The 15,939-nt window shown below is 47.1% G+C and overlaps 1 protein-coding gene, 1 non-coding gene and 1 pseudogene across 2 annotated transcripts; 2 read left to right on the top strand and 1 right to left on the bottom strand.

The window, feature by feature from the left end:
* Positions 1-2,229: 2,229 nt before the first annotated feature.
* Positions 2,230-2,302, top strand: TRNAA-AGC. The gene has a single exon. It is a non-coding gene; the product is annotated as a tRNA-Ala (tRNA).
* Positions 2,303-11,008: 8,706 nt separating this feature from the next.
* Positions 11,009-12,729, bottom strand: LOC124705801 (annotated as a pseudogene).
* Positions 12,730-14,753: 2,024 nt separating this feature from the next.
* LOC124669949 (auxin-responsive protein IAA20-like) lies at positions 14,754-15,493 on the top strand. The gene is made up of 3 exons (XM_047206484.1): positions 14,754-15,145; positions 15,296-15,358; positions 15,451-15,493. Exons 1-3 carry the CDS (start codon positions 14,754-14,756, stop codon positions 15,491-15,493), a joined length of 498 nt encoding a protein of 165 aa, XP_047062440.1.
* The last annotated feature ends 446 nt before the right edge of the window (positions 15,494-15,939 follow it).

Genomic DNA, 15,939 nt, shown 5'->3' with positions numbered 1-15,939 from the left:
GTAAAACCTCCAATCTTGAAAATGCAACAAGTTGCCCATGGAAAAACCATTCTCAATGAACTAGAGATTGTCATGAGAATAAGCACAAGATCTAAAACATCACATGGATAAGATCCAAATAACAACCAAGAAAGATGATGCAAGGATGCAAAGGTTTGAGCTCTCTCCGAACGATACGATCGAGTTACTTACTCGAGAGCCCTCTTGATAGTACTGGCAACTAAACTATAAACCGGTCTCCAACTACACTATGAGACCGGTGAGAAAGAAACCCTATCAAGAGCAAACCTTATACTTGCGCATTCCACTTGAGCTTGATGACGACGATCTTGACCTCAACAAGATGGAACGCCTTTCTTGCTTGTGCTTGCTTGACGAAGTCTTTTGGATTGCTCCCCCATAATCCACCATGGGAGAGCTTCTTCTTCGGCGCATCTTCACATAACCATGACCACCATGTGGATGGCAAGACTCAAGCAAAGGATCTCTTCGAGATGGCTCATCTTGAACTTGCACTTCATTTCTTCATTCTTCATCATGTTGATGTCTTGAAGTAACTCTAGGGCTCACTTCATCTTCATCTTCAAGACATACTTGACACTTGATCTCCTTCATCAAAATCTTCTTATTGCAACCTTGAAGCCAACATATGGTTCAAGAATTGCCTATGGACAATTCCTACAAATATAACTCAATGCAAACATTAGTCCATCGGGATTGTCATTAATTACCAAAACCACACATGGGGGCTCCATGCACTTTCAACCTTCCAATTATTTCTCTTGGAATTCTCATAAATCAAAGGTGCCACATCTATGGGATTTTTTCCGTCAAGCCAAGGCGGATGCCAAAAAGGGGTTTTCTTCCCGTCCCCAAGGGTGATGCAAGTAGCGGCATAAAACAAATCCATATCCTCATTGGTGCACGGGTTATCGGAGCCAATCCAAATTTTGGTGGGATCTTTCCACTCAAGCCAAGGCCACCGTAGCCGAAGCGCCGCCGCGAATTTTCCCATGTGAAGCACCCCCAAACCTCCATACTTCTTTGGGCGGCAAACCAACTCCCAATTAACCTTGCACTTGGCCCCGGTTGTAGTATCCTTCGCGGACCAAAGGAACGCCCTCTCGATCTTGTTGATGAATTTCATGGTGCCCGGAGGCATGGCAAGGGGAGTGAGATAGTAGATAGCTTGGGAAGCAATGACCGATTTCACAAGTGCGGTCCTACCGGCCGTGGTGATTAGATTCCCTCCAAGTTGGGAGCTTTCCGGCACATTTATCCTCGAGGTGTTGCATATCCCTCCTTTTCAAGCACCGAACCGAAAGCGGAAGCCCAAGATATCTCATCGGAAAGGTGGTTTGAGTGGCCGGCATGTCCTCAAGAATGGCGTCAAGGTCCAAAGCCTCACAACGAATCGGAGCTACGGCGCTCTTTTGGAAGTTGGTGCAAAGACCGGTTGCATCCCCGAAGTTTCCCAGAATGGTCGCTAAATTTTGGATATCCCCCTTGAGAGGAGCCACGAAAACAGCCGCATCATCCGCATAGAGGGATGTCCTTAAGATAGCCCCCCGCCTTCGCAGTTTGTGGAGCAGCCCGAAAGAAGTTGCCATCTCAAGGATTTGAGCGAGCGGGTCTATGGCGAGCACGAACAATAGAGGAGAAAGAGGGTCGCCTTGTCTCAAGCCACGTCCGTGCCGGATGGGGAGTCCGGCAACTCCATTTAGGAGGACCCTCGAAGAGGAGGTGGTGAGGAGAGCCACGATCCAATTACGGAACCTACTTGGAAAGCCTCTCTTTTGTAGGAGGTCCACAATGTAATCCCACCGCACGTTGTCAAAGGCTTTGCGAATGTCGAGTTTAAAAAGAAGTGCCGATGTCTTGCTCTTGTGTTGTCTAGTAGCAAGATTCTTGACATAGAGGAAGTTGTCGTGAATACTCCTCTTCTTGATGAAAGCGCTTTGAGCGTTAGAGACAAGGCTAATAGTACCATGGTGGGCATCGAAGTTAAGTTCTTGAATACCCAGGCATTCCACTCATTCCAAATCTCCCAAACCATGAGCGAAAGAAAAGTAGAGAGTCCTTTTTCATCTCGTCCCTCCCACCCCTGCAAGCAAGCCGTTCGTTGTGACAAAACCAGTGACTACCATGTTTGTATTAGCTGGCACTCTCGGTTCTGTATAGCTTAGCACTGATTCGATGTATGTACTTCCTATATTTTATTTGCACAGCGGGGATGTAGCTCAGATGGTAGAGCGCTCGCTTAGCATGCGAGAGGCACGGGGATCGATACCCCGCATCTCCAAATTGCTGTTATTTTTATCGATTTCGTTCATTTTCCATGAACCACGGATGTCAAGAAAGAAACCCAGCGGGCCGTACCGTACGCGGATGGGATACGAAACCGGCGAGGAGACTGCCCGCCTGCATTGGGCCGGGATCGTCGCTCAGCCCGCCGTAGCAACCAAATGTAGGTAGGCATAAACAAAATTTCAGTACAGGAGCCATGAAGCCATCCTCCCTGCTCTGTAGTGCCTTTTCTGAAGTTTTATTTGGATGTTGCAATTTTAGTTGCAGTTCTGCCGGTATACAGAATCTTGTCCAGGCAATACGAGAACTCTACTCTGAATTTATTATACTCATTCTGCAATTTTGTTAAATAGATTGTGTGAAATGGTCTGCTGTAACCGGCTGGGTTGTGTGAACTGAGAAATGCTCTGCTGTATTCAGTAGTTTAGCTCTTTTTCCTGTTGAGTACAAGGCGCGCGTTTGGGTATTTGACAGCTTCGGCTTGGTAAAAAAGAAATGATGCATGGAGCAAAACAGAATGACAAATGAGAACTGAAGCAGTACATCTCACACAGACATATACTGAGTACAATAGTTTGACAAAAACAACTAGACTCGGCTGCCTGCTCCAAGGAACAGCTAGACTGCTCTCAGAGTAACTTACAATATTCAGAGAAACACGTAAAAGAAATAAAAAAAAATGTTGACCAATGGGGGAAGATTTCTTCTCTGAGCTATACGTTGTTAGATAGACGATAAGCCAACTTGCTTACACTTCTTGCACGTTCTAGGCACCTTGTTTTTTTGCCCGCCAACATTTTGTGCCCGATGGTACTGTTGAAAAGTACAAAACAGGGTTAAGTTTCTAATCGGGAGTTCCACATCCTGACCCGCTTCATCCGTTAACCATCCAATGACCCATGGTAATAGTTTGTATATTTTCACCGAAAGGTGGTTTTCATCATATACTTATCCTTTGTTAAATTGGTATCCATATTCACATAAAGTCTAACTTATGGCAAGTGGAGCGAGGACTGTGAGGGTGCTACGGAGTGAGGTGGAGAGGAGGGGGGGGGGGGGGCTCTGCCCCCTCACGGTAGGGATCACCCAGGTTACAACCGCTATATATGCTTATTCGCATGTTGGGTCTTCTACTTTTATGCTCGATGCATGCTATCCTTTGCAAATTCCCGAGTATTAAGATGTGAAGAACTAACTCTTGCGCATGTTTATGAGGCCCTTCGAAAATATGGAAAGTATGGTTGATGTAGAGGAGGTTCGTCCTTCATGGAAGAGGCGTTGCGGGCTCGAGGCAGGATCGAGCAAAAGAAAAAAAAACAATGATAAGAGCAAGAACTACACAGATCGTTCAGAGTCCAGAGGGAAGGAGAGATTATATAGGTAACTAGATCATGGAAGGCACGCGTTGCTGCGCCCGTCTATTTGACCCTGGACATGTTCGACCTTGCTTTGTTTTGAATTAGAAAAGCTATACTCGTGGATTGATCTTATGGAAAAATCCTACGGTTGGTTTAATTGTCTATTCCTCCCGTGACTTTAGGGTTTTGAACGCAAGACATGATTTCACATGAGTCCTTAAGCCAGTTTCCGTAAAAGTTAGTCTCTAGATGTAGTGTTACTCGTTTTGAATTTGGGTGTACGGTCCTGTATGATATTTGTCACTTCAGAAGGTCAATCTTCTTTGTCTATAGAATTAGGAATGCCCTCCCAACTTACTATTCTCAAAATAGCATTCACTACTTTAGAAGAAAACATACAACCAATTTAATTAGAACAATATGCATCTTTTTTAATTTGGTGTACTTAGCACAACCTGTCCAACTAAAAATAGCACATCTGTGATCCTGTAAGGTTGACATAGATAGTTTAATCTAAGTGTAATTTCACCAAAGGAACAGAATGAGGCATATAATCCAAATAGTAAACTACAAAAAAGTGAGCAAGTACAAGATATTGATTTCGCCTTATAACCTGACCACCATTAAGCTGAAACACCTTTTAAAGGAGTTTCTAACCCACCTAAAAATGGATATGTGCACATGTTTATTTATAAGACTAATATAAGAGGAATTTCCTAAAATTAATATCCGTTAGGGAGCGACAATGTTTTTCGAGCCCAACAACAACATGCTAATGATATTGCTTGCTTATATATTTTGTATACCTCTTTGAAGCCTCCTCGAACCTACATGACTAAACAAAAAAAACAGAGTGTCAAGATGGGTAATCTGTTAGTTAAAACACTCAAGTGTAAAAATTCTTGTAAAAAAGTACTTGCCTTCAACATTGCAACGTCAATTTGTATTGTCGCCTCCCACTTTGTCCTATTTCGTCACCAAGTATCACGGTCGCCTCCTAGGTTGGAATTCTGTAGCATCTACACATTTGGATTCCAGTAGAATAGAACTAAGATAGGGTCAATTAATTACATAGTTAGAAATCAAATACGAGACATCGCGTTGATCAAACTGGCACACAATAGTATGGACAAGAGACGCGTTTCTGTGCCTGGTTTGAACTGCCCTACGCTGGCGCCTGGGGAAGGCACGGGTGCACGATCAGGGTTAAGATAATGCAGAAGCACGGTCATGCGCTTGTGGATGCAGGCTCCGGTGGCATCATCGCCCAGCAAACAGGCGTGGATTTTTCTCTACTCCCTAATAACCTGCTCCATATAGCAACAAAAACAGTCAGCTGCAGTATGATATATCCACTGTACACACCGACAGTAGCATGAATTCAACAGATAATAGGCACACAAGTAAGATGAGATTACCTGACCGTTAACCACAACAACTCCCCCTCGTGAGCATTAGGATCTTGTAAACCAAGCGAGCACAACCAGTCTCCAATCATAACACCTGCAGTACCTGAAATAATTTGTGTCGATTGTAAGTTAGCCCCAGCAGTACAAGATGAATGGGGGAAAATTGAGAAGCAAGTTAAAATGGAATCCTGAATCCGGTCAAGAAAGAATGGGGAAGAGGGGAAGTAAGAGCGAGGGACAATCGACACTGAGGTAGAAGATAGATCGATGACCTAATCAAGAAGCATGGCTGCCAGAAGCTGTATTGTTAGAGTATGGAGCATGAAGAGGCAGTTCGATGGAAGCGACATATGTAGGCACGAGGAAGATGAGTGGGGTGGGATTGTAACTGAACTGCACTGCAGAACACCTACGGGTGGAGCGTTTCGATTGCCATTAGTGGCCTCTTAGCACCGGTGGTTTAACCCCACCATCAAAGCACACCGGTGGGGTAACTCCAATCTACCGCCGGCAAAGATACTTGACTACCTCCACCGGAGACGCATCACCTCCCTCAAACATGCGGCACATGCCCACGCCCGATCGGATCGATATGTTCGGGCGGCGGCGCCCCACAGCGTCGCATACGCTATGCCCGTCAACACTGCTATGGCCTTGTTCGTCGGACTGGGGGAGAATCACATGGGCCGGCCTCCATACAGCAAGAATTGGGCTGTTTCGGATCCGATGAACGAGAGAACACCTAGATCCATTTGTGGAGAAGCGGCCCATTTACTTCGGGTAGGCCCGATGCAGGTGCAATGAGAAAAACGCAGCGACGCGAACACGCATCTGGGACGTCCAGCAATGTAATTGGACGGCCACAAGTGTCAAATGGCTGTGTTGGCTCCTAGCTAGTTCCATCTTACTGTTAACTAATTTGTAAAATAGAGAATGACTTTATTGAGGAGTGCTGGGAGCTGCGGTAAAAAGGAGAAAAATAATGGATTGACGATATAGCAAACCTGCAGCGCTGTAGCTGAAACTATTAGGGTGTCAAGGTGGAATCCCGGTGGGATGTCATTTTATACTATGCAGTTCAAGTTTTGATGTCAAAATTTATACTAAAAAATTCAAATTATACTACAAGTGGGACAAAAGTAGGATCCCACTTGACACCCTTGAAAACTATACATGCAGAGCGTCGAATCTTTCGTGCGGCTGGCTGGCTCCGTTAATTAAACTAACACCAAGATCAGTCAGTGCCGGCCGGCCGATTTTGGTTCAATTTATCCGCACGTTTGGTGGTCGAATCTTGGCTCTCGATCGACAGGCTCGGTGCAATGCACGGGCTCAAATGCTTCCAACTTTAACCACAAGGACACGTTTGGTCTGGTCTCGTAGATGCCGGCCGTGACTGGTGAGTGCGCTCTTTCCCCGAACAGGACACACGGGTGTCTTTTCAAGATTGATCGATGATGCATTCGTTGTACTTGGGCAATCCCTACCAATTGTCTGTCTGGGTGCCCGTCGATTCCCACGATGGTCTAGACTTCTTTTCTCCGGCGAGTCGGTGGTCTCGACTTGATGCTGCGTACCGGCCTCCTTTGCACGCAGGGTTCAATGGACCAACAAAATGCAGCTGGATAGCACCAGGAAGTCAATCCTGCGGGAGTTAAGAACCTGATCCTGATTGGCACGGCTAGCAGAAGTGTGCAGTTAAACCCTCGGTTTCAAAATAATGTATTCAATTTTTTCTATATATGAATGTATCTATAATGAAAATGCATCTAGATATTGGATGTGGAGGATATGAACCCAGGTGCACGTGCACCTATAATGAATTTTTTTCAAAAAATGTTATTTCAAAGTTTCAGAAAAAATTAAAAAAATGCACGCATGCATATGCAGCATATCCAATGTTGGTACTTATTTGTGCAGATTTTGGCATAAAAAAATAACCATGTGTGACCTATACGAGGTAAATGTGAAAATGAGATTTCCTATTACCGTGAACGGTACACAACCAATCATTATAGCGCTATTTGGATATTTTGCCATTTTCGTGTAGTCTACATATAATTGAGAAAGTTATTTTGGAATAGAGAGCAGATTTTTTTTTTTTTTTTGAGATCAGAGCAGATTTTTTTTGTTGTGCATGCATTTGGGTGTTCCTAATTCTTCGTAGAAAGCTAGCTCCTGATATGATGTGATGCTACACCCCGCGCTGATGACACACACATGGCCCTATCACTACAGGAAAACAAGACTTTGCCGTGGGCAAAGGTTGCACGGCGCCGCACGGCAAATGTCGCTTCTTTGCCGTGTGCCAAACATGTTTAATCTAAAATAATGCTCCAAACTGGCTAGTCTGAGATTCGAACATAGGACGCAGAGTTGGGAAAGCGTGCAACCTTGCCACTAGGTTAAGTGTTCATTTGTTGGTAACTATACCACGCAACGCCTTTTGAGCTGAGAAGAAATCCAGTTTTTACATCTTTGCCGTGCACTTACACTAGGCAAACGCTTGCTTTTGTGCTTTGTCGTGCGCTTACACTAGGCAAAGGCTTGCTTTTCTTCCCTCACGCCAAAGGGAAGTGCACGGCGATGCCTTTTGTGCTTTGCCGTGTTCGGCGGCTTTGTCGTGCGCCTTGATACGGCTTTGCGTCGACATTTTTCTTTACCGTGGGCCATGAGGGGTCTTTATTGTCTAGAGGTCTTTACCGTGCGTTTTCTTCATTCTTTGCCATGCCGTCATTTTTTGCCATGCAGTTTCGTGCCATCGGACGGCAAAGATTTTTTTACCGTGCGCATGGCGCACGGCAACAACGCGTCGCACGGCGGTGCCTTTTTTCCGTACTAGTACAAATGCCCGTGCGTTGTCACGGGTCCTTTAATTTTATTTCTCAACGCACGTACATTTCTGGAAATGCATGAACAATTTTTTTGAAATTGGTGAACCTTTATTGCAAATAGAGCTTTTAAAAAAATTGTTGAACAACATGAATTTTTTTTCTTCTAATGCAGGATTCATTTTTGTTAGGAGTGAGCATTTTTTAGAATGCAACCTTTTTATTTTCATTATTTTAAAATTAGTTAAATATTAAAATTTTGAAATTCACCGTAGCTGGTCATTAAAAGCTAACTTTTTTAAATTTCTTTATTTTAGACAAACAAATATAATGCATCAACATAAATCGTTACTGGCCAAGGCGGCTGCCCGGGTGCAGTGGAAATCGAAGGCAAGAGGTCCCGCCGCTGCGGCAAAGCAGAAGCGAAAGGCAGCCACCCTCCGCCGCGCGATTCCTCTACCTCCCCGCTCGCGCTGTTAACCTCTTCGACAACTGCGGTTACACCTGATGAATCTAGGTACGCAATTTTGTCCCAGCCTTGGTTTTTAAGCCTGAGATTTTCGTTATTTATACCTCCGTTGCGTTGCATCTGTAGTCGGTGGATGCGGCGGGGGCGGTCGCAGCGAGGGCGCTGAATCGGTGGCTGGAAATCGCCATCATCAGCATCGTGATAGGGGTGTTTCTGCCATGGCACCCTGGGTCTCCTCAAGCTTGTCATCATCTGCTCCGCAACAAGTAATTTTCGTCAACCATCTGAATTTCCACCCACTTTAGATGACATGATAAAGATAAGTATTTCAGTGGCTGTTATTTTAAATTTTACATCTGGGCATTACACCCTGTGATTTGAAATTGGCGGTTGGACCAAATACCTTTATTTTTCATTATGTTGTAGCACATGTTCAACTGAGGTTCGTTGTTGCCTTCTAAATTCATGGTACATTGGTAGCTCTGTTTTTTAAACCATTATTGAAATCCCAGTCTGATGTGCCTTGGTTCGACATACAGTATCACCATTTCGAAAAGACATTTCTTTTTATAGTATTGCTAAAACTACCTGGTGTTTGGCTCTTCCAGTATTCAACAAAGTATTTTAGTCACTTTCTGAATGATAATTAGTCAGCTTAAAGCTGCAGCAAAATATCAACACAATTATATAATCAAGATGCCCTTAATGCAAAGCTTGAACCGATTGAGATTTAAAACCGCAAGCCTTTAGTTGTTAATCGATCAGCTAGCACATCATTCAGTACTCCGTCTGTCTAGTATGTCCGAGCTCTACTCACTGCACTCTTCCACTTCCATGGTTCCACCAAGCCAACTGCCAACATATAGTCTATCACGGTCATAGCTAGTACAGGTTCCCTGCATATCACAGTGATTTAAGGTTCCTTATGTCAACTCATCTTGTCTTTCCATAATGTAGCAGGATGCTGCTATTTATTCAATGTGCACGAAACGTACAATTCCCCATGAAATAATTTTTCTGCTGACTACTTAGATCAACAAAAATAAGTCTCCAATATGTACTAACTAATTTAGATGACATAATGTAGCAGGATACTAAATAGGAAAGCAAAAAACCACTTTAATTAACGGTGATTAGGATCGTTAACTGAGGGACATACGAGAGGCACTACCGTGAGATTCTTTTTTAGACAGTAGTGATTACTCAGTTTGTGATGAGTCAATTTTAACCCGTAAAATAGCGTTATGTTTGATACTCCTAAGATAGCAAGGCCGATGTCACTCTCAAAACACTTCGTTTCTACGTTAACATTTATTCGGTTTTCACAAGTAACATCAGTTTACTACACGAGAACATCAACTATAACTTAAGAAGTTGACTAAATGGACATACTTAATTACTTAGCATGGATATAGAAGGTTGCCTGGAGAATCATCCAAGGCAACCTCTGTCTGCAAGCAATTGGAAATAATGAAGATACAAGTATCAGCTAAAACCATCGCATTTAAATTCTAACCTTATATAACCGAGAGATTAATAACCGAGAGATCTTGCTCGACATACTCCCCTGGATATATTGGTATAATTAGGAACATTGGTTGCTTCACCAAAGTGGCCCAATGGTTTAAGCGTGGCATCAGAAGCAATGTGTGAGAATAGCTGTTTAGACATATATAGATAGAGTAGGTAAGTAAATAACTCGTTAGAGCAAACATGATTCTGACAATTATCATGAGGTTATCAAACATATTATGAGAATTGAGAGTACATACTATTGACGAGACCCTCAATAGGGCTTTGATTTAACTCTTTAGCTACTTGGTCACTGCAATCCAGCTAAACACTCGCCACCAGTAAGCCACTCCAACTGTACAAACGGAACACATCAAAAGTACTGAGAGTTGTATCCTTTTCATGTTTTTTTCTATTTTGTTTTACACCCTTACACACAGGTGCTTTACATTAGAACTCGTATATTAGAGCTTGATTTATATGACGACGAGATCAACTATATTATGAAAATCAGCACTTGTAAGTGAGAAAAAAATATTGAAGACTATACCATAATTAATACCGATAGCTCTGACCTTTAGAAAACTAATATGAACAAGCATATCGTTCCATCAACCCACGAGTGTAGATCAATTCAGTATCCAGAAAAAATGGCAAGGCTAACCTGTATTACTTGTAGTACTGAAAATGCTGAGACTATGCATTACTTTAGGAACATGTATATCAGAAAATTTTACAACAACTGCAGAGAATTAAAATACTAACTCCTTCATCAAAGAGGCAAACGCATCCTTTGACAAAGCCAAATCAAATCGCAGCCATCTCAGCAACAACCTAGAGAAAAGTAAGAGGAATAAACTTCTGAAAATCGTATCACACAGAGTTGCCATATATAAACCACAAGAAACATCAATTTAGAAGAAGATTGTGCATTGTATGTGTACCTCAATTGCAGCAATAATTTTTGCACCCCAGGAATCCATTGTCTGTTTCCACTTCAGTAAGTCATCAGTTATAATAGGGTCCGAGCTCAGTACATGACATGGATAAATGGTCAGGTCTGATCCATGCAATCCATTCAGACTTCACATTCCACTAAAGAGATCATGTGAAATGACAACCTTAAAGTGGGTATTTGAAGGGCCAGGACCAGCACTCCACATGGGACATGTAACACCATTTTGGGTGAGGCCCCTTGGGGGTGGCTGGCTGAAACTCTTCCGGCATACTCTTGATCCTGTCTAGCATTTCCCTGTCGATAAGGCTGCGAGGTACCTCCACACCACCTGGTGTCAAACCAGCCTTATCATTTAAAACAGAACCACAATTCATTAGCAATACAAAAGGGTCAAACTAAAGAACCACACATTCAACGCAATACCAGTGTACTGGATTCTAGTGGCAATTTATAATGCATTGCGAAGAATTATATAAGAGCAGGTCGAACTTCAGTTTTTTTTTTACAAACTGTACACTTTGATCCTCTCCTGATAAGACCATAAAAGCTCTATAACTAATATGAGCATTTTGTACTTGAAACAAAATGAAACCTAGCTGGCACAAGATAACAAGAAAATGCTTATAGAAAACCATCACTAAGTATTTGAGACCTGAATAAGCAGAAGGATCATCAATTTGATCTTTCCAGGATAGGTAGAGGTCACTGGAAAGTATACATGCATACCTTCAGTTGAACTGGACATGTATCTGAAATTGAAGTGCTAAGCATGTATGAACACTCTTAACTCTTGAGGTTCAGCGAGAGGGAGCACTGTGGAGGCGGCGGTGCGAGATACAGATAATCCATTCAGAATATGCTGGCGCAGAGAAGAAGTTGCGAGACCCCAAATCCAACACCTTCTCGGGCCATAGCAGAGGCCGAATGATCGGCCAGATCCTCGCCCGCCCCCTCCAGCGCTTCCTTCATGCTGCCATCCTCATCCACCGCGGCGAGCTCGAGCAGCGCCGCCAATTTGTACAGACTCCAAACACTCGGCGCCGGCGACCTATACAGGCTAGAAAAATCAACTTTGCTGGAGATCCTAACCGCAAAACGAGGTTCACCTTAGCTGCAGGAAAGGAGTGGACGAGGCTACACACCAACAAATGAAAGCATTCACTGGTTCTCCTCACTGTCACTGATCGTACGCGCAGCGGCGCGAGGAAGATAGAAAATCGATCAACCAACCAGCAATTGGCCTCCAAGTCGCCCTTGGTTGGGATCCATCGGCTCCGCCCCCGATCTAGTGACCCGGCGCTCGAACTCTTCTTACGGAGAGACGGCAATCGGACCACTCCGGTTCGATTCTGGAAATCGTCCGGTATCTTACTCGGATCTGGGATCCCTTCGATCTCAGCGCCGAGGGACCTCACCGTGCGCCCTGCCGGCGACCGGCGCGCGTGGAACCGCCGTCGATGCTGCCACGTTGGGGTCGTCTTCATGTTCGTGCACGCGCTGTAGGCCGGTCTGCGTGTCCCTCAGCGATTGATACAGTGGACAGTTTCAGAAATCGAACGAGGTTCTCTTACTGCCGAGGGAATACTTGGAGAGATGCAGCTCGAACTGTGCGGCCACATCGACGGAATTGGCGTCGGCGGGGAGCGGCGGCCTGCGTCCCTCAGCGATGTTGGCGGCGACGGGCGGCGCGCTCGAGGTCGGCCACGGTGGCATTGGCGCCCAGCACGACGTGCACCAGCCATAGGCTCCGCTCCACCGTCAAGTTCACCAGCAGCATCGTGAGCCGCGGCGCCGACCTCTCCGACAGAACCTCCACTCGCTGGCCCAGCAGCGCCGCCACCATCGCATGGGATGGGGGTCACGCGGTAGAGGAGGAACCAGATCGCGTCGCGTGAGGGGAGGCAGAGGCGGCTAGGGTTGGATTGGATGGGGGCCAAAGGAAGAGAAGAGCGAGGGGGCCGGGGGCACGACCGCTCGAGGAAAGAAGTGCGACATCTACTCCATAGGTGGGCCTGGCCCATGTAGGCGCATGCAGACGAGTGGAAGAGCGTCGAGCGGGACGACGAAGGTTTCGACGTATCGAGTGGTTGGCAGAATAAAGAACCACTTTAGTCTTTTTAAGTAGTAGAGATTGTATAGTCACGTAGCCGATTATAGCGCGTACTACGTACCTAATTAGGCTGCTTTAGTCGCGCTACTTTCCCAGCAACATCATTAGTGCGCTATCATCGATCAACGGTGTCGTTTTACATGGCAACTGAATGAGTGATCGATGAATACTCGGACAATGTAAAGTTAATTGGGAAACAACGTGTAGACCCCCTAATGTTGGGGCCTAGGTATTCGTCATCTTTATAAATTCTCCCGTGCCCTTGCGCCTTTGATGGCCGTGGCTAGAACAACACCGGAGAGGAGCTAGGAGTGGTTGACCTCTACTTGTACTATCTCTGTTCTAAAATAAATGTCACAACTTTAACTAAATTTGAAATGCGTGTAGATGCGCTATATCATCTAAATACATTTGTATTTAAAAAGATAGCGATATTTGTTTTAGAGCCGAGGGAGTACCTCACCGGCATCGCGTTGCGACTAGTGCTAAGAGCATGTCTAACAGACCCCCTAAATTTCCGCCCCGTAAAACACGTGTAGAGAGCCCTGTATATAAAACGCGAGTACTTTTAACCGAACAAAAACGCTTCCCGTCTAGCAGTCCCCGTATACGAAAACTGTAAAAGAGCATATTCTAAGAATATGCTTCTTCTTTCATCTCTTCGCGATGCAGCCCCGCCGCCGGACCTGCCGCCCCGCACCACCGGACATGCGGCCCCGAGCTGCTGCCACCCGCCGCCTCGCCCCGCTTCTCAGGCCGCGGGCCTCAGGCCGCCATGGCCCGCGTCGCCTTGTGCCGCCTCGGGCCGCCATGGCCCCGTCGCCTTGTGCCGCCTCGAGCCGCCATGGCCCCCGTCGCCTTGTGCCGCCTCGAGCCGCTATGGCCACCCCGGCCCTCGCCCGTCGCGGCGCACCCACCCTGCCCGCGCCGGCGCCAGTTCCGCCCCGTCCCCGCCAGCTCCGCCCCGAGTGGGAGAACGCGGTATTTTGCTTCAAAATTCATCTAGTTTTTTCATTATTTGAAAGAAATCTTGATGGGTTGGAAGAAATTGGTAGAGATTTGATAGAATTTAGAGCTCGTTGGCTGGAATTGGTCGCCGGAGTGGAGTTTGTTTGGCGGCGGCGCGGCGAGGTCCGGTGGTGCAGAGTGCAGTTTTCACCCCCTACAAGCCCCTTCACCCTCTACAAGTAAGGGGCGAGGGAGAAAATTCCCAGGGGCTGTATATTTTAGATACGGGGTGAACCGTTTAGGAGACCTGCTAGACGGCCATTTTCGCCCGCACCCCATATACCGCCGGAATTATACAAATCCGACGTGGTTTAGGGGTCTGTTAGACATGCTCTAACCTAGTAACCCAGGAAACTGTAGAGCCCGCTGGTGCGCTCCTGTGAGACAGAGCAGAGCAACCGGCCCCGGTCCACACTACACTGCACCACCGCCAGTCCCCCACTATAGCGCGGCGGCACAGGGAAGGGCAAGCAGTGCCGCACCGGGCGGCGGCAGGCAGAGCCCCGGCCGCTGCCCTGCCCCTTGAGCCGCGACACCGTGTCCCCTCTCCGCCCCGCGCTTGGTTATTCCCTCCTCCAATGTCTAGGTCCAGTGATCCACACTGTCTACCCAGTACCCAGTTCCACCATGCCCCGGACGTAACTGTCGGCCCCGGACGGTGCCCCGCGCGTGCGCGTGTATATATATATACGAGAAGAATCGATCACTGTCGCACCATCTAGGAGGCATCGCACAAGTTTTCAGTTGCCGAGACGGAAAGATCGCTGTCTTGCTAAGGAGCCGTGGGCGCCATGGAGCTGGAGCTGGGGCTCGCGCTCCCGAACCACGCGCACCCAGCGGCGGGCTCCTGCGGGAAGAGGGCGTCGGCCGACCCGTTCGAGGCTCCCAAGGCCACGCTGCCGCTCTCTCTGCGCGACGACGACGACATTAACGACCGCATCGGCGGCGGCGGCGAACACGGCGCTGGCGCCCGCGAATGGGAAATGTGCAACGGGAAGAGGAAGCTGGCGGTGGGGTGGCCGCCGGTGAGGAGCGCGCGCCGCCGTCGTGGCCACGTGAAGGTGAGCATGGAAGGGGTGCCCATCGGGAGGAAGGTGGACCTCTCCCTCCACGGCTCCTACGACGAGCTCATCCGCACGCTCCGCCTCATGTTCCCGGCCTCCTCCGCTTGCCAAGGTCATCAATGATCAATCTGCAAACGCCGTAGATATATAGCACCGATACCTATGCTCCATCGATCCATTCATCATTGACTTCAGTTTGTCGATCGAGCAGATGCACGAGCGGAGCTGCAGTACCGGGACGACCGCCGCCGCCGTGGTCGTCGCGGCACATACGCGGTGACCTACGAGGACGGGGACGGGGACTGGCTGCTGGTCGGGGACGTGCCGTGGGAGTAAGTCGATCGCGGCCAATTCCATTGTCGAGCAACACCGCGTCGTCAGTGTCGTTCAGACTAACAACTGGAGGTGAATCGATCATTTGCAGGGACTTTGCCAGGTCAGCCAAACGGCTCAGGATACTCGTGTAACCGGCTGCACTTGCTAGCTACTCCTAGCAGCTGCTCGATAAACCTGGCCGTCGTCGACCTGCACGCGTCTCTGCGTCGGTCAGCGTGACGAGTGTTTAGCTTACTGAATAATTGTTCTGCCGGAGGTTATCCTCCTTTTCGAGAAAAAAAGAACAAATAACTGTACTGCTAGTTAGAAGTATCTGTGATAGAGCACTGTATCACATGACTAGTGCATGTTTGTCTCAGCGTCTCGCAGTTCATGGCGAAAATACCTTCCCCGCATCTTTTTCTTCCTCTGAATATCTTTGTTCCGCTTCAGAGTCAAATATCTTTGTTCCGTCTCCGGCGGCTGCTCCGGCAGCGGGAGGCTGGGGAATCCCCGGATCTCGCCATGTACATAGTGTAGGGTTAGAGGGAGTGCCTACCGGCGGCGTCTTGGAGGCGGTGGCATCGGTGGTGGGCGT

This window comes from Lolium rigidum, chromosome 1 (assembly GCF_022539505.1).
Source record: "Lolium rigidum isolate FL_2022 chromosome 1, APGP_CSIRO_Lrig_0.1, whole genome shotgun sequence".
NCBI classification, from domain to species: Eukaryota; Viridiplantae; Streptophyta; class Magnoliopsida; order Poales; family Poaceae; genus Lolium; species Lolium rigidum.
This window is presented reverse-complemented; position numbering and strand designations above follow the sequence as displayed.

Coding starts and splice junctions, on each gene's coding strand:
- LOC124669949 (XM_047206484.1), top strand. CDS start 14,754: ATGGAGCTGGAGCTGGGGCTCGCGCTCCCGAACCACGCGCACCCAGCG. Junction 15,146..15,295: donor TCCGCTTGCCAAGGTCATCA/ATGATCAATCTG, acceptor TCGTCGCGGCAC/ATACGCGGTGACCTACGAGG. Junction 15,359..15,450: donor GTCGGGGACGTGCCGTGGGA/GTAAGTCGATCG, acceptor GATCATTTGCAG/GGACTTTGCCAGGTCAGCCA.